The 19555-nt window shown below is 40.7% G+C and overlaps 1 protein-coding gene across 1 annotated transcript in view; it reads left to right on the top strand.

The window, feature by feature from the left end:
- The window catches only part of SEC63 (SEC63 protein translocation regulator), a 100484-nt gene that overhangs the window by 17304 nt on the left and 63625 nt on the right, over positions 1–19555 (top strand). The window contains exons 2-4 of the mRNA XM_073336936.2: positions 2999–3098; positions 4021–4135; positions 16497–16609. Coding sequence (XP_073193037.1) covers positions 2999–3098; positions 4021–4135; positions 16497–16609 — 328 coding nt within the window. The remainder of the gene's footprint in view (positions 1–2998; positions 3099–4020; positions 4136–16496; positions 16610–19555) is intronic.

Below are 19555 nucleotides of genomic sequence, written 5' to 3'. Positions count from 1 at the left end.
TGTAAACTTACACCTGCTACACAGGAGATTGTGAAATGTTTCTTACAGGCTTTGAGTAGCCATGAAATGATGGGACAAATCATCACATGGTCCTTGCTTAGCAACCTGAAGCATAGCTCTGACAGCTGTCAATCTCCTGCACCACTTTTCTCCCTCAAGAAGGGCTCCCACTTGTCCAGCTCTGTATGCCGGACTTCTTTCTTGCACTGTGCAGAATTTACAAAGCTGAAGCTATTACATGCTGAAAAACAGTATGGAAATACTGAGGACTGCAGTATATCATGAGTGAGACAGTGTAGGGATTTTTCGTTATGCTGTGGAGGGGAGGATACCTTTACTGAACCAGGGGGAAATAAGAGGTAGTGAGTGGTGGAGTATGTTGCCTCCACAGTGGGTGCCAAAACTTCTATTAAAACAAAATCTAGAAAACATATCAAAGTTAAGATGATAAACTAAAAATAAAACTATCAGATCAAATTCAGATCATATCACACAAGTTAATCTCAGTAATGGATTGGAGTTACATCATTAAATTAATACCAAAAATAATTAATCATTGTACATTTTAAGGAGTATAAGAACATGGCTGTCCATTTGGGTATAAATCCTAACTAAAGAATTTTACCATAGTCAATCAAATCTATAATTTGAAGCCAATTAAATATCTTAATACTGAAACCAGTATTAAAACTTCCTTCGTAGCCACCACATAGGAATTAAAGTCTGACACTTTCCTCTCCTCCATATCCCTCAAAGGAGATATTACAATATGGACTTCAACATTTGTCTATCAAGAGTTCTGTTAAACTTCCTATTTACCAGAAATTAGAGACGATAATCTCAAGTCTCTCGGGACCTTTAAACACAGAACACACTCTGAGTGTCTTTGAGACAGTATTTAGGGCCGTTTAAACCTGAGGAACTCCTTTCAGATGCCTTCTCTGGGCTTGTTGTATGGATGCTCATACCAGATGTGTGCACACAGCTACACTTACTTTCACACCCTAAAAATAAAAAGGCTGGTACATCTCCCAGTTAATAAAAAAAACAAAACAACCCAGAGTAAAATATAGAAGCTGGAAAAATAAGACACTTGTTTTCACAAGGAGTTCACGAACTTTTCAGCATTTGCGTGCAGCTTGCTGGATGCTTGTAGAGTAGGAGTTGGAATGGCAATTAATACAGTGATGTTCTGCTGGCACAATGTTTCCCACTAGTGGGCTGCCTCTGGTGCAGGGAGAGACTGGTCAGAGGCTGGAATGGCTTGTGGATGTTGAGGCTTCCTCTCCCCAAGGTGATCACTCTTGGAAATTCTGGAGCTTCAGTCTTCAGTTTTCTTGTTGATCAAAAGGCAAGGATTCTCAGTGTTACCTTTTGATTCATATGATTGATGAATTTTGCTTGTTCCATCCAAGGCTTTTGGGCCAGTAAGATGTGAGGCCATTGTTAGCAAGCATCAATGTTGGAAAAGTCCCTCTAAGCCAGAAATTAAAAACAAACAAACACGTTTTCCATATCACAGTGACTCTTGGTCTGTGATCCTGCAAAAATCAGAAATCCAGACACATAAAACCTCTTTTGAGGAGGCTGACATGGTCTTATTTGGATGAAAAGTCTTAAGATGATACTGTGTCAATAGTTTAGGGAAAATTCAGATCAAACTCCTATAAAAATAACTAATAGGAAAAACTTTAGCTTAACAAAACCAGTCACTCTATATTAATCTATTAGCAAAAATAAAATTAATTAAAACATGACAAATTTCATCATCTCCACTTTCTTCTCTGCTAATCTAAGTGTAGACAAATGCTCTTATTCTTGCAGATAAAGCAATTTTAGTTTCTTATGAAATTTACATCATGATAGAGAAAAGTTACTTTAAAACTAATCAAGAAGCCCATTTATAATATAAAATTAATCCTATAGAAGGTCTATACAGCCATATAAGTTATGCTTCTCACAATTGGTGGGATTCTCTTCCCATCAAATCCATTATAGGGTTCCATAAACTGTCTTCACTTTCCATCACAGTGTACTTCTTTTCCTGAAACCTCTCTCTCACCACTAGCTTGATCCCAGGTAATACCAAAATATAATTAAAGCTCTTTAAATATAGACAGATTGCTCCCACTCTTGGGGAAATTTTGTACTATAGATTTGCCCCACCCACTTTGAAATGTTTGGGGAAGAAACCTCTCGGTGGCTAGCCTCCTCGTTCTTTGCTATTTATTATATTTGCCAAACATCCTGTCAGAACTGGGACCTCGTATGAGATGCTGTTCAAACATATAGGTAGAGTCCTGCAAATCTGCAGAAATCTGCTTTATAACCACAGACTATGTTTGCGGATCAGATGCGGATACAAATTTTGTATCCATGCAGGGTTCTACATTTAGGTAGATACGTCTCTGCCCCCAAAGAGCTACAGTCTAACTAAAAATAAACTCTCAAAGTGGGTGTTACAAAGAGGAAGGGCGTAACAGTATTTGAAGGTTTTTAGTTCTTCCAGTGCCTTGCTCAAAAAATGTCCCCAATTCACACTCCCCAGTTGTATTCCAAGATCCATTTCATATGCTATCTTCTTTTTCTGCCCCTGCATACTGCAGCTGATATCAAAGGGGGAGATCATTTGCTGGAGTTAACTAGCTTTAAAACTGCACATGTGAGACTAGTAGGGCATGGAATAGACAAGCTACATCTCCTGACTTTGTTTCAGCAGTGATTCTTGTTTCAAGATACACAGAAAAAAGAGAATTGATTCCTGTAGTAGGTAGTGTAGAGCAATCCAAGTTAAACCGTTACTTACAAATTTGGTACCATTTAAATGCCTAGGAAACAAATCTGTAATTCACTCTCACTGCTTTTTTTGATTATGAAGCTCTTTCAAGTCTCAAACTGGAATTGCACTGCAAACCCCAAGATAACAGCTCACTTGTCACTTTGCATTTGATGTAAATTCTAATTAAATTTTAACTAGCCATTTAAATTTTTTTTGCAGAGCAAATTCGATTAAAAAATATAAGAAAAGTATATGGAAGATGTCTGTGGTATCGTTTGCGGTTATTAAAACCACAACAAAACATAATTCCTACAATAAAGTAAGTATATTTCATTTGGGTAACTTCTCATTTAAATTACTACTGTATTTTGTATTTTTTTTACATAAATTTAAAGTTTTAATTAAAGCATCTGGAACTAGTTCTATAATAAAGTAATAGGTTTCATAACTTTTTAAAGAAAGGGACTATTAGAATCTGCTACAATTGCGTAATGAAAATTTGTTAATTATTAATATCTAATAGGGCTTGAAATTCAGAGAGAAGCCACTCATGTTACAGCTTCTTAAATTCCTGTTCAGTTAACCTAGTAGACCGCAACAGTAATCAACAATTTCTCCTGGATCTTATCAATAATGGAGCAGAATTCTGTTGTCCCTTTCCTCAAATTACCAATACTATTGATGTCCAGTTAAATACAATACATAGAAAGATGTTCAAATGTTTTGCTCGCTTAAATGTAATGCCTGTGTTTTTATTCCCCACTATTTGTTACGCTTTCTCACATCTCCTCCTCTCTCCTCCCTTTCACTTCCCAGCTGTTCAGTTTTATTCCTTTTTTCTGTATTTTGCTTTTTTTTTAAAAAGCAGAACTTGCATCCATTATTAGGTGCAAAATATTCTATGTAAATGAGGAACAGAGACTTTCTTGTTTGTTAGTCTGTTCTGTTTGTTGAAGGAGATTTTTTGATTTGTGGAGGTAGAGGGTGTGGAAGTGTAGAAACTCACTGTTTTGCTTGTCTATGTAAACAGCAATAAAAAAGCCCAGTCATTCAACAGACGAAACCATTTTATCACCAAGGGTATTTGTTCTAAAACTGGTTTTTTGGATCTCATTATTTAATGTGGGGTCCTTAAGTTTTTTTTATATAAATTAGCCTCACAAATTACCTGTACAGTGTTATGTTAGAAGTAAGGAGGATTGTGTGTATTTTATTTTACCCTTCATATTCTTTCTAAACAGGAAAGCAATTCTTCTTGCTGGATGGGCGCTGTTTCTGTTTCTTGCATACAAAGTTTCAAAAACAGACAGAGAATATCAAGAATACAACCCTTATGAAGTCTTACATTTGGACCCAGTAAGTAATAGTGCCCTTGTTGGGTAATACACATTACTTTAATATGGCATGCTTAGGACTTGCTTTATATGTAAAACTAAGCCGGAGGAAATACTAGTGAGAGCATCCGTGAGGGTTGAAAGCATGCCTCAAGATGCAGTTAACTTTTACCTTCTGAACATTGCTAGTGTGTATTTTTTAATTTGTAACTATAATACCAAAGTCCTTCAAGTCTCTTATACAGTATACTGAGATGAAGATTTCAGTTTTAATCTGTTTTGAATGACTCACATGATCGTAGCTAAGCGTTGTCTGAAAAAATTTCAGAGCAAAAACCAGACTTGTGTGGACTGTGCTGGAGAGAATATCCTTATGGGCTGCGGACAGTCATACATATTGACAACATAGTAGACCTACCAAGAGAAGTTAGTCTGAGGTGCAACGTTGCACAAAAGCCCTTTATGCACATTAGACTTGTGGAGCAGTTTAGGTGATGTGGGTGGGATAAGCTGTATAAACAATCCCTACTTCATATGGGTTCACATCTACTTGCTGTGTTCTAGTTTTTCTTCTTAATGTAAGGTAAATTGTGCCATTTATGTAAAACTGCTGTTGAGGCACTTCCTCCTTTGTTCTAAGCTCCACAGAACTGTTACAATGGGTACTTCAGCCTGTTTGTTGTTTCGGGGCAGAACCAAACATGGCCATCAGTGGCAGCAGGGGAATGCGCCGCCTGCTGAAGTTCCTTCCAGTTCATCTTTGAGTAATTGTTCACATGGATTCCACTTATGGTGTGCATATGCCCCATGCATGCAGAATTCAGATTTATTTTTACCACTGTGTCCATTGGGGGGGGTCTCACCTGCATTTTAGATGTCCTTATGCATCTTCACCCCCCACCTGAGGGCATAAAGAGTGGTGCAGATCCAACTATCCCTCAGTTCCTTCTTACTGCCCATGGCAGTGAGATGGAATCCCTGCAGTGTCTGCCTGGTATTGCTATTGAAGGAAGAATGTTGCTATTTTCCCTGGTGGTCAGGAACTCATTGTTTCTAAGTGGGGGGAGATTTTCACTAGAAAGAGTGGCCTTCACAGGCAGCCAGATGCAGGCAGGCTTTCATGTCCGAGCTCTCCTTTGGGCGCACACTTTCTCAAGTGGCATCAGAACAACAAAAATAAATATGAACTGTGATCTGATACCAAAGAGTCTCCACAGGCTTTCACAAGCAATGCAAATATGGAGAGACAAGTGTTGCACGTTTGGTTCCCCTCAACATAAAAATCTCACAGCCTAAGGGCTTCTCCCTGTGGGGTGAAAAAGACATTGGGATTTGAATCTGTTTCATGCAGGTATATGGGACTTTGATCCATGGGATCAGATGCTCTGGAAAATCAGTTTCCAGCTATCCTAGTGATACAGTGGGAAACTTACGGAAAACAGGGTATTCAAAGTAATCAGAAAAGTCAACTCGCAGTCCTGCTAGACACTGTAGAAAAGAATACAGGTCATTTGGCAAATTTAAGGAGTCTGAAGTGTTTCTTCCTGTTTTACCCCTTTACACGTGGAAGCTAAAACAAGTGCAGGGTGAATAACTGCCCTCCGTGGCCTCAGATGCAGGTCTCCCAACCAGCGCTGTCTGGTGTTAGATCTCCAATTGGTGCCAGGCTTTTTCAGCAAAAGAGTTACCTATATCTTTGACCAAATGAGGTCACTATACGTTGTCCAGAGGGAGTACCCAGTGAAGCTGTGCTAGAATTACAGGAACAGCTTTGTCCCATTCCCAACTTCATCAATCCTGGAAAGGCCATGACATGAATGAAATCATCCATCAACTACTTCAGATCAGAGTATTACAACCTGTTCCCCATCCTATTTCTAGCCTGAGAAAATCAGGGACAAACAAAGCAGAGGTCCTGCCTGAAACATCTAAATAGGTTCCTAAAGGAGATTCAACTTCAAAGCATTCCCATTTTCAACCTCTGTCTCTGACAGACAGTCTGTATTGTGAGGCATTCACCCCTCTACCTGCTGGTTGGAGTCAGAACAAAGATTGACAGTTAGCCTGTGGCCAAGACCACTCTTCTGTGGAGAACCCGAGTTTTTTTCCTCTATTTCTGGGAAGACTGGAGACCTAGTGGTCTTCTCTTTATAGCAATGCCTATCAGGATAGGACATAGTCACATTCAGATTTTTTTTAATTGGAGACTCCTAAAACTTTTTTTTTTTTTAAATGCTCTGTTTGCTGGGGGTTTCTGAACCAGGTTCACCTCAGACCATGTCCTGCAGAGTGTGTTACTGCCAGAGCAGATTTGTTTTCCCCATCTTTCATGGGCTGTGGCAGGTAGGGAAAGAGAGGGTCACAAATGTTCTCAAGTCTGTCTTTTTCCTGTTCAGGAGTATTAGGACCGGATTGTCCAGCTGCAAAGAAGATCCTACAGCCACACTAAACGGTGACCTGAAGGTGCAGGGGTGGGCCAGGTCCTTATGTAGCTCTCCAGTCATGGGGCCTAAGCCGCTCAGCCAATGTGAGGGCCAGATCTATGCCAAGCCAGAAAATTGGGCTATGGAGTTAGTATGCAGTAGGCAGCACAGGCAGATCTCCTAACCCAGAGCCTTCTGTGGGGAAGAGCTGCAACAGCCTGTGATTAAGCAGATGATCTGTTTAACTCCTCCTGTCCACAGTGCAGACTGTTGGGAGAGGGGTGGACAAGTGACCATTCATCTTCTCCCCCACTAATAGCTCCATGGCGATTACCACCCCTCTCAACCTCAGTATTGCCCTCTGAAATAATGAAGTGATTGCACTTCAGTCTGGGATGGATAGGCAGGTTACATGCCAATGAAGCATCTTTCGACAAAGGAAACAGCTTTGGAAGGAGGAAGAGATTTTTTTCTATCTGCCCCCCTCCCGAACCTCCCTGCCTCTACCCGGGAGATGGCAGGACTCTTTGGAAAAGGGGTAAAATGTGACGTTGCCGTAGCCATCCTGCCCACAACCCAAAAAAATTATTGTGGCCTGAAGGGAACCTCAGGGTGAATACCTGTGGCTACGTTTGCCAGAAAAGGCAAGAAAAGAAAAAGGAAGTCTGCAGGTTCAAAATGCTCCTTAGTTCAGACTCTGTCATTGAGTCTCCCATTACAAGCAATAAGGAAGGTGCTTTTGCAGGGACTGTGGCACTTACATAAAAGGGACAATCAAAGAAGAGGGACTCTTCCTCCTCTACCTCATCACCAGTATATTAAAAAAAAAAAGAGAGAGAGAAAAGTTTAAGGTTCATAAGATCAAAAAAGTGAAGAGATTGGAGAATGAGAGGGAGATGTGAAATTCTTTCTTCTCCTCATCCATCTTGATCCCCTTGGAGGAAGGGGAATTACCTGGCTCAGACTGAACAGAATTAGAGGATGACTTGCAAGAGAGGCTTTCCCTCCACAGGTATTTAATCATGTGTTATGGAAGGTGCTCGCCACTCTGGAAATGCTGCCTGAGACTTTTGAGGAGCCACCAATTCTAGAGTAATCCAAGAAAGCCTCTTAGAAATATTTTCCAGCTAAAGCAAAGAGAGAATTGTGTTCCACTGTACCTGGTATTTGAAGAAGTAATCAAGGCTTGGGTGGGCGTTTCCTAACAAAGACAAGCACCCCAAAAGACACATCGAGGTGTTCTCATAAACATTTGGTCAAAGGTAGATGTAGCAGCTGCCACTTTGGTCAAAGGTTCTCTGAAGGAATGAGAGGGAGAGTTTACCATGAGAGCCAACAGACTGAAAAAATCCAGTCATTTCTAAGAAAGAACTTAGAGGCCTTTGGGCATCTGCAGCAGACTCTTGTTTTGTCAGGGTGATTCTAGCCTGGATAGACTGTATGATCCAATGAGGCCTGACTCAAGATAAAAAAACTGAAAACGAGCTTGAACAAGATCTTGCTAGCAGTTTTCTGGATTTCCCTTAAATTAGAGACCATGGAGAGAGCCACTAATATGGTGTCATGACACACTTGGCTTAGTGTCTGGAAAGCAGAAACACAAATAAAACACTTTGTGAGCTCAATGGGGGCAAGTTGTTTCATGAGGATGTGGACTAAGCAGTAGCAGACGCTAGTGAGAGGAAACTCTCTTCTGTTTCATCACCTCCTGCCTCTTGTTACCATCTTCCTTTCACAGTTACTAGCCCATAAGAAATCCACAGATCTGGAAGAGATAGAGAAATTTAAAATAGGACTATACAAGACGATCCTCAAGACTGCTCATCGATTTCTGGTTTAAGAGCCCCATGTCCAAGAAGATGTCTTATTTGGGGGAGAGGCTTCAGAAATTTGAACACACATGGGAGATAAGGGAGTACTAGACAGTTTTACAGGGTTATGCCATCGAGGGTTAGTTAGATAAGTGAGTACTAGATGGTTCTACAGGGTTATGCCATCACAATGTTATGCAATCAAGTCCCCCAGAGACAGTGTTCATAGTCTTCCCCCAGATCAAAGAATCTGATCAAAAACCTTCTATGCAGTGGAGCTGTAGAGCTGGTATCAATGAGACAGATTTTGGTGGAGTCTACTCAATATTCTCTATGTTCCCAAAGAAGGATGGGGGAAATGAGCCATATTAGAGCTCAAGTCCCTCAACAAATTGATGGAAACACTAAAGTTTATCATCATGACTCTTACCCTGGGATTTCTTGATTGCATTAGACCTCAGGGAGGTCTGCCTACATATGCCATTTAGGGAGAGCTGCTGAAAATTTCTAAATTTCTGTTACAGTGGGAAGCATTTCAATAGAGAGATCTCTCATTCAGGCAAGTGATTACCCCACGAGTCTTCACAAAGATCCTGGTGGTCTTCGCTGTTCTTGGTGGATGTTAGAGATGGGGATGTGGCCTGTCTTGCCCAGTGCATTGAGCAAGAGTTGGAAGCTAGAAATAGGATTCCAGGGTCAGAGGCCAGAGTCGAGGATTAGAGCTGAAGACAGAAGTCAGGAATCGGAACTGAGGTTCAGAGCCGGGTTACCTGGAGTGAGGCAGGATGGGAGAAGTGCAGGGGCTGATGCTGGAATAAGGAGGAGCAAGGCTGGCAACAAATAGGCACAGGAACTAATGTAGTTGTGGGCCAATACTTTGAGTAGCTGCTGCTGGGCTTAAGAACTGATCTGCTGACGCTTCCCATCAATCAGGCAGCGTACTACAGGTTAGCTGTGCTCATAGGTTGCTGGTAGACTGGATCAGCTGCAGGCCTGATTCCTGACAGCTTGTGTGGGGCAAAGACACTCATCCTTACTTAGATCATATCTTCTGGTCCTTGTTCTTTCAAATGGCTTTTTGAGCTCTAGAGGAGATTAACATTGTTACAAGACTGTCGTTTTCTGGTGAATATAATCTCCAGTGAGTCTCCCCTCCAACCATCTCAGCAACTTCTGCATTCAGAAGTGATCCTGGACACAAAGGTGTTCACTTCAGAGGAGATACGACGGAAGATCCTCTCCTTACTTCACCATGTGTCATCAGATATCTCAAAAAATCCTGACGCAATTCCTCAGTATGCTAATTTCATGTGTGGATGCCTTCCAATGGGCCAGATTTTATCTGAGAATGCTCCAAAATTTCCTCTTACCATAGTAGCAAGAAATTGCAACCAATCGGGATTGGAGAATCACCCTTCTTAGGTCAATCACTTCGTCCCTCACATGGTGGGCTCATCCCTTTGAGATTCCAGCAGGTGAATCTGATGTCAGAGCTGGTGAGACTTGAGATCACCACTGGTGCCAGCTTGTTTTAGCCTCTGCTTTGCCTCCTAGTCCTATGCTTTCAAAAGAGATTGAATGGCATACACTGGATGTTAGGACAACTTGTGTTTCTGTGCACTTGAGATAGATTTAATCTGAAACCCACAGCTGTCTTCATCTTATCACTCGTCAGTCAAAAGGAGAAAAAAAACTGGAGTGAATCCACCAGGTAACATTACTGCCCATTCTGAGGGTTCAACTACCTCTTGGGCAGAAGAGTCTTGTGCTTCATATGAAGAAATTTGAAAGGCAGCTACATAGTCATCATGGTTAATGTCCTTTCTTCTTTGAATATAGCTTTTGAGGGGTGGGGGAAAGGTACTTCAGAATGTGCTGCCACAGCAGTAATCTGGGGTCAGTCTTCCGTGTATATAGTTTGAATCCTCCTCGTACCCTAAAGGTGAGTAATGCTTTGCACATCTCACAGTACAGGTTGCAAGATATAGGAAGGAGGGGCTGGTGAGAAGAAAATTTCCTTCTTACCTGTGAGCTTTCTTTCTAATGTCCTACATATCTGATGGTCTGGTCCATTTCCAGAGATTAACTAGTTTCAGAATTGAAGCCATTGGTTCTCTCTGATAGCCAAATGCACATTTTTAGCAGTACCTTGTTTTAGCGTTCATTGTGTGTGGAGGGTTGTGTTGTGGGTTTTTTTTTTTTGTTTTTGTTGCGTGCATTCTGAATGTTCAAGATCCTAAATTCAAATAAACTACCTGATGATACCTTGTCACTGTTGAGCATTTTGAAATATTAGCACTTATTACCAGATGTCACGGAGTCACCAGGCAATTCTCTGGAACTAGTCCATACGAAGCCAGTCAGGACTCTGGGGGGGCCTCCTCTCTGTGAGCATATTGTCTCCAGGGCAAGAAGCTTACACAGCTTCGGCCTTCCTGGGGCTGACCTCGGAGCATTCAGCATCCCCTCTTTACGCCGTGCGCTTCCCACAACAAGTCCGCACCGGTGGGGCTCTTGGGGAAGCCAAAGGGCCCTGCACTCCAATTTCGCAGTCAGATGTGACTCTCAGCCAGACAGTAAAACAGGAGGTTTATTAGACGACAGGAACACAGTCCAAAACAGAGCTTGTATGTACAAGAAAAAGGACACCTCAGTCAGGTCCATCTTGAGGCCAGGGAGGCCAGACCCCGGGTCTGGGCCTTCCTCTCTTTCCCCAGCCAGCTCTAAACTGAAACTTTCCAGGCCCTCCTCTGGCCTTTGTCTCTTTCCTGGGCCAGAGACCACCTGATCTCTTTGTTCTCTTCAGTTGGCACCTTTGCAGAGAAGGGACCCAGGCCATCAGTTGCCAGGAGACAGGGTGTCAGCCGTTCTCTGTGCAGACCCCTGCTCCTCTAGGGCTCTGCAACAATCATACACCCTTAACCCACCTACCTAGATACTTTTTTTTAATGAAATTTCACACTAATATTTTGTATAAGGAACATAACAAATGTACCTCCTAGCTAATTAAGTCTGTATTAGCAGTATAGCATGTTGGTATGCTCCCTCCTCCCCCTGAATCTAGACAAAAGGCATGGTTGCATCACTAGGATCACTCTGAAACCAGAGTGTCACAGAAATACAGTACACAAGGCCCAAGTACAAAAGATCCCCAAAGTCAAGGATTTCTGCAATGAACAGAGAAGCCATCAGTAAGAAGCTAGACCTGTGCACCCACTAAACACCCAGAGGCAAGACTAAACGTTGTCCGTGATAGAGTGGCACCACCATCAGTCAATGTAAATGCACACACTTGGAATTCGCGAAATGCAAGAATTTTGAATGTAGCTCTCCCATATGTTTCTCTGACACACTACTAAGGATAGTAGAGACACGAGTAGTGACAAAGCATGTACAGGTTGGTCCAACAAAGGTATTTGACGCTAACCTTATCTATTAAAGAATGATAGACCTACAGGCAAGTTCATGAGGGGTTGACATCAAGAATATTTTGTCATATGATTTGGATCCTTTACCAATGTCAATGTTCACGGACTCTGGTGACCTGAAGATTGCCATGGCTAAGTCTACCTAAAGAAGCAGCTGCAGACAGAGGGGTCAGTAAGACATATTCACAAGACACCTGCACAGTCATTGGTGGTTCTGCAGTTCTTTGGGTAGTACAGGTTAGCAAGTAGTATCATCAAGGACTCTGTGATCAATTTCAGAGTCTGCGTTGAACACAGACTTGCAACAGGTAATGTATACCTTGTCTTTGACAGGTACAAAAACTTCAGCGCAAAGAGTGGCACAAGATGTAGCAGAGCTACAGAAGCAAGCAGAGCGCATCAGTTCACTAGAAGTACACAGCTACCTCCATAGAAAGTTGTCTTGATGGTTACTGAAATTCAGAAACAATTGATGACATAATTTGTACAAAACTCATTTAAGACAAGAAGTTTCACTAGTGACGCACACATTATTAGCTTGCACTTTAATCAAAGGTAGAGACAACACTCCAGTTGAAATAAACCAATGAGGTGTGGTAATCAACAGGGGAGATACAGCCACGTCACATGAGGAAGCTGACAACATCTTTGTACAACAAATTGTGGTGATTGCAAAAGAGAAACTGGTGGAAATATCAGTATTATCAGATGATACTGATGTATTTTTCTTACTCTTGCACCATTACCTTGAACAGGGCCTCGCATCTTTAGTGAATATGGACCAGTTAAAGAGAGAGCTGTAACAGGCATTTGTGCTACTTCAGAGGAACACGAGAACATTGTACCAGGACTGTTAGCTGCTCATGTACTTTCAGGCTGTGATACAACAGTTTCCTGTTTTGGTCCCAGTAAAGGCACTGTGTTGAAGATCTTGTGAGTTGGATACTGCCTCTCTCTGTGGTGACATCAATGCATCACGGGCAGCAAAAATTGGCAAAGGTACCACATGAGGACCAAAACTCAGTTCCTTATCACCACCAGCTGAAACATTTATAGGAAATGTAAAATGAACACATCTTCAGGCATATATGTGGGAAAAGTGCTTTGGTCCCAGACGCACCACTGCTTGATCCGCTGCAGTATGGATGGATATGTGATGACAGTTCCAAGTCTATTTTCCAAAACTCTACCAGACAATGTTGTGCTTGGTCCCAGATACTCTAAAGTTAATAAAGTGCTCTTGTGCGGGTGATTCACCTGGTAAATCTGAGATGTGGCTGCAGCAGCGACAAACCAGCATGTACCATAATTTGTGGATGCCAAGGAGGTGTGGTATGTGTTGCAATTTCCTGACAAAATCAGCATTAGCATTTGCAGATGAAAACAGCAGTGACAAGAAGTGACATGTATTACTCATATTGGGATGCTCAGTTGTAGTTTGAATGAGAGAACACTAATAATTATGCTAAAATTATTATAATTTGTTGAATACGTTTCTAATTTGAATATTTTTCACATTAAAATGGGGTCACTGTATCGAATAAAAATTAAGGTCTGTGCTATACCACCAAGCCTCCTCTTATACCCTTATTATTCACATATGTATTATTGATTTATATTGCAAATATTAAATACATGTTTTTCATATATTAGAACTCTTCTGCTTTGATTTTTTTTATGCCCCATTTCATCCCACCCCTCACCACACTTCTTGCATAATCTTACTGATTATGCAAGAGGTATGGTGAGGGTGGGATGAAATGTTGGTCTTTCAACATGCTTAAAAGCAATAGTGTCATCAGGTGGATTCTTAATGTATGATCTTGACATACAAAATAAAGCGTGGACCCTAAAGCAAGGTTGACTACAGTGGCTGCTGGACTATCTCCTCTGTTTTCCCAGATGAGAATGGAAAATACATGTTTGCATAGAGGAATGTTTCTGTTTTGCTAAATCTGTTAGTATATTCAGTTAGTATTTTTTAGTTTTGGAAAGCTATAGTACTGGGATTTTCCACAGATGGGCAGTCCTAGCCCCAGGCTGGCCATCACTCTTTGCTCTGCCTCTAGGGAGAAGGGAAAGCTCCACAGTACAGACTGTTGGCCATAAGTATTAAAAAGAAAATTCACACGTAAGAAGGAAATCTTCCTTTTTACAAGCCTACAGACAGTTCTTGCATTTTTCAGATGGATGGCACCATTTTTCTTTTCTCAACATTGGTCAACCTGACTTTTGACCTGACTTGTGTTCCCAGGGTCTCTTTCAAGATCATGGTGGGCAACAATATTGGCTTTAGGTAAGAAGGAAATTCACTTATCTCTTTCTGGAAAATGTTGTTCTCATCAAGGTTCTGTACAATGGCAAAGTTGAAGGAAATACACAAAATAATATGGTTCCTGGAGTGTTTTGGATTCAAGACAGACGCATGGTGCCAGGAAAGTTGATCTCAGACCTCTGTTGAGGAAGAATACAATCAGGTACAAGAAGATCTTATCTCAGATGAATAATAGAAGATGAAGATGGCTATAATGGAAACAAGCAGTGTCACAAACAAAAATACAATTCTTGTTGTACCTTATTGGGAATGCCGATGTCCCACATTGGCATGCTTCAATGATCCAGAATTCATGTGATACTTATACAGTAATTCTGGGCATTCCCTTTACATCTTACTGTATCTGATCCATTGGCAGAGATCTAACTCCAGTTGTATATTCTCTGCTCCCTCAACTGGTAAATAAAGAGAATCAGATTTTGTTTTTTAAAGTGATCTTCCTGTTTCAGTTCAGGAAATGAATACCAGAAATACATAGCATAGCATCTATCTGCTAGAATACAATGGTTCACTGAGGTAGTGGAGCACTATTTCCTCCATGAATAACGGACATGCACTAGTCATGACAATCAGTATGTCTGGGAAGGTTTTTAAATAAGTGCGAAGAACATGAGTAGCCCTATTCCAGAAAGAAAATTTCTGGTTCTGGGTGGAGCAAGGTTTCCTATCTCTTTGTGAGAGAGGAGAGATTATCCATTGGTTAGGGCACTTGCTTAGGACTTGGAGACATGAGTTCAATTCCCTTCTCTGCCACAGACTTCCTAAGTGACTTTGAGCAAGTCACTTAGCCTGTCTGTGCCTCAATTTGCCCTCAGTAAAATGGGGATAATTGTACTCTGTCCTCACAGGGATGTTGAGGATATATACGTTTAAAAGTTGAGGTGCTCAGATACCGTGATAAAGGAGGTGCCATAAAAGTACCTTACATATAGATATGTGCACTACCCATTAAGGAGGAAGATTGGCAGAGTGGCACCTGCACCCAGAAATATCTCACTTATTGAAAGTCAATGTTGTGTGCTGCTGATGGCACAGGTAACCTTAATTCTGGCACGTCCTAACTTTTGAGTACTTGACTTTACAACCGTAATGTTCTTTTAATGTAGTTTATATGCAATTTCCCAAATTTTTGAAAAAGCAAACGGAAAAAACTGACTTCATCATGTGTCATGATGTTGACACCCTCATGTGTTATCAGTAGAGTTGGAACCTTTAGCCCCACCACATAGGTCTCTGCTACTAGAACTGACGGGATAGCAGTAGTAAGTGATCATCAGCCACCAGCACTAGAGGGGGATGGGGCACTTTGCGAGTGGATTTGACCGATATTTGTTGACAGAGGAATCCTAAGACTTAGGAATCTTCAATTCTACTTCCAGGATCTTGTGCTCTAGTAATCAGACGCTTCTGCTCATTTTCCCCAAGTTTTGACTTTGCAACCCTAATGTTCTCTTAGTGTGTGTGTGTGTACACATAATATAGGATGTTTTGCATTTTGGATGTCCAACAATTAAGAATGATCCTGCTTCCCATCCTGTAAGTAGACTCGTATGATGATCCCTTTGTAATGGGTCTGTGGACCTTAGCTTGAAGTAGAATTGGAAAATATTTGTCCTTACCTGAAAACTTATTTTATTTTGAGTAATAAGGTTCACAGATCTGACATGCCATGGAAAGAAATGGATCATACAGAACAGAGATGAAAATAATCATCCAGGAATTTGGGTTTGTCATCATTACTGGAATTTACCATGCTTTGTGGCAGGAGATACTGTACATTGTCCTCAAAATGTAGTTAACACAATATGAGTTCCTGGCAATGAAAGCTAGCTAAACTAGAGGGAATTTCGGGGTGTGGTGGGGGTGGGCATTCCACTATTTCCAGTGACTGACAGGTCTGGCTCTACATCCAAGCTGAGGTACCCATTGTATGGATCTGTTAAACTTACTCTCCAGAGACAGGAAATCTTGAGGTAAGCGCAGATAAGTGTGTCCTGATCACAAGATATGTTCAGATGAATGCTAGATTTATATCAGTTGAAGAAAATCCTGCTTTCTTTGGTTTTGTTTTGGTGGATGAGCAAGATCACTCAAACAGCTCCTTTCAACTCTGTCTTCCAAAAATTTTCTGTGTTAAATTGCAACACAGAGTTTGAATTCTGCAGGTTTAATGATATTTGGTTTTTATAAAATGGAAATGCTTTGAATGTATGTTTCAGTATGATCATGAAAGTTGTTTGAATAGAACTCCCTGTTCTTATGCTGATTGCAGTATTTTTCTGAGCCAATCAAAGAGAAACGTGTTAGAGTACAAACATGGTAGAATAGGCGTCTTTGATGTAATGTGTTTGGTAATACAGTACTAACATGAAGCTTTTCTTTTAAGGGAGCAACTGTAATGGAAATTAGAAAACAATACCGTGCACTGTCGCTAAAATACCATCCAGATAAAGGAGGAGATGAGGTTATGTTCATGAGGATTGCAAAGGCTTATGCAGCGTAAGTTCCTGGCTATTTCACAGAATAGGAGATTGGGATTGGTGGGTGGGAGGGAAATCAAAATATAACCGTAGGATATTAGCAGAGACTGACTTTGATATCATCTATGAATACTAATTCAATTAAATACATAATAAAGGTCAGCTGCTTTTCAGTTTGACAGCTGACTCATTTACTATCCAACTGAATTGTTTCTAGCAGTATCTGTCAATATGCTCTAACATCTTAATTTTGATTAAACTTCGACTTCACATAGTTGATATGGTGAGATACTTTCTATTATGTAAAGTTAAAGATTGTGTTGAACAAAATAAGTAGTCTTGCTTTAAACTAAATTTCAGAATTGCCATAAAAGGGTAATTATTTGATATCCAAGTTTTGGTTTTGAAGCATCAATGTACTGTTTCTGTTCATTTTCATCTGGCAATAAAGATAGATATGACTAAAGAGAGAGAGGGAGACATTGTTTCAATTTTTCTGCTTTCATCCACTAATGGAGACATCTCATTTTGACCTCTGACTCATTTCCTTTGGAACACTCCCTCACCACTTTCTTTACCTCTAGTGTCTTCTTGCCTGGCTTGTTCTCCAGACCATTGAACTTCATGCTGGCTTATATCTCTGATTTAATGGCCTTCTCAAATTATCCCAGTAGTTTTTAAGTGACTCTCGCTAAATCCTTTTTTCTCCACTGCATCGCTTCTAGTCATTCCTCAGCTAACACCTTTATGGTTTTTGATATGATGTGTAATGAAGCCTTGGTAGACCACCACCAAAGGATGTAGTCTACATTCTGTTTTAATAAAGGAAATATTTCCAAAATTGAAGTGTGTATTCTAACATTATTCAAACACTGAATCTTAAGATAGGCTTAATTTTCTCTCTCTTGAAGACAATCCAAGGACCATCCTTGGGCGGTCTTCATGAGAGAAATAAAATTAAGCCTAACAAAGTGGCCTTTAAATAAAGGTTAAAAAGAAGCGTCCTAAATGTTTTATATACGGTAAAATGACTATTTAAGATGATTTGTGTATCAGAAGTGATCCTTAGAGCAGGTTTTGTTGTAGAACAGGAGACAGAGTGTTTGCTGGGGCCAGCCCAAAACTATGGAATGAGCTCCCACAGGAACTAAAGACCATCACAAATCTCATCACCCTCTGACTGAAGTGCAAAGCATGTTCCTTTGTTCTTGATTTCTCTAATATAAGCACACGGTATGTGCATTTAAAAAAAAATTGAAACGGACATTTCATGCACCTCTACCTCTGGGGAAAGGACAAGAGAACAAACGCGTGACAGATGTTAGTCACGTTGTTTAATGCACTACTTAAATGCACTCAGATGCTAAGAGGATTGATCCTACTTTAAGAGCCTGATATAGGATAGAGAAGAAGACAAGTTTCCGTGTTAAATGCTTTACTTAAATGTTGATTTTTGTCAAAATTCTAGATGTTTAATAGGGTATTTTGAGGAAAGTTGTTCCTTGTTCCAGTGGTAAACTTTCTAAGTGACAGTGGCTAGCCAGGTGGCCTGTTACAGATTCAGTAATATCTTGTTTTAAATCACTGTTTCAAATCACATTTGAAATCTGTAAATTAAGCACAGCTAGAGTACATAACCATATGTTCATGGTGGAGCCAGAGCATAGATACCAGATGGTGCCCAAAAAATTGGTATCCAGTGAGTAGTCTGGCAGAGGGGGGTTATAAAATGTCCTGCTTTATCTGTATTCAGTGTGCTGCCAAAGCTGTGGATTTTGAGTGGCTGCTTTTTAAAACGAGTCTGTTTTGTTTTTGCTCAGTTTATCTGGTATTGTTTGGACAGCTAGGATTAACTTCCTTAAACTCAGTGTCTGTGTGATACTAAATTAATGGAACTTTGTGGCTGAGAATTTAAACACATGTCAAGATAGTTTTATTTTCCAGAATGACTGTCATACCCCTTGCACATACATAATTTGTATTTGTCTTAATATAAATTGTGCAGTGTGACTGAGTTATTGTTGTGTGGGAACCATAACCTTAAAAATCTTGACGTGTGCATTTAATTTCTCAACCATTAACTTAGTTTTTGTGCTGAATTATGTGCAATGTGAGTTTCAAATGGATGGGTCTCCAGATGTATTTATATAGCTGAACCTCTGCACCCTAATGTGGCTCTTTTCTTTTTTTTTTTTAAGTCACTTATGTACATGAGTTTCAAACACACACAACTTTTATTTTAAAATTAGTTTTTTTCAGGTCAGAGGAACCTGTCACTGAGCTGCAGAACTGCCTTGGAAAGCTGTAGCTGTTGGGGGTGCATGAGTGATCTTGCATGAAGTTGATGTTAACACTCCACTCTGTTTAAGGAGGTGCACCTCCAACTGCCCCAGTGCCTTCTGTGTAGCAGAGAACTAAATGGAATGCGCCTTTGTGTCCATGGGAGAGATTTTTGTAGTCTAGTTCCTTTAATATTTGTAAATAGTTTGTGTTAGTGTAGAATAGAATAGCATGGTGTGTGTAGCTGCCTGTTTGGTGTATCCTGAGCCCTGTAAGTGCATCGAGAACTGCACTTCCTGCTCTTCAATAATTCTGGAGACACATTTGAGCTCTTATGCATGGATGAGCACCTCTCTGTGTCATTATGCAACGTGCCACTCTTTACATGAGAGGGGAGAGACATCCGAAGCTGAGATGTACTTGGCTTCTCAAAGCCTTTAACCTATTACTCTGGAAAGTCTCTTGGTAGGGAGTATACCAGCCTCCATGTCAAGGTCCTCTAAGGTACATCCAAGGATGCAATTTCTCATCCAGGGATCAGTGCCACTCTCTGTATTGAGTCAGCTAAGCCAAAAGTGGCATCAAAAACATCATGGATGATGCCCAGACTACTCGCTGGACACCAATATTTTGGGCTCTATGTGGTATCTGTACTCTGGCTCCACTTTTGCAGGTCTCTTCTGCA

Source organism: Lepidochelys kempii, chromosome 3 (assembly GCF_965140285.1).
Source record: "Lepidochelys kempii isolate rLepKem1 chromosome 3, rLepKem1.hap1, whole genome shotgun sequence".
NCBI classification, from domain to species: Eukaryota; Metazoa; Chordata; order Testudines; family Cheloniidae; genus Lepidochelys; species Lepidochelys kempii.
The sequence above is the reverse complement of the archived record's forward strand: the minus strand, read 5'-3'. Positions and strand labels throughout refer to the sequence as shown.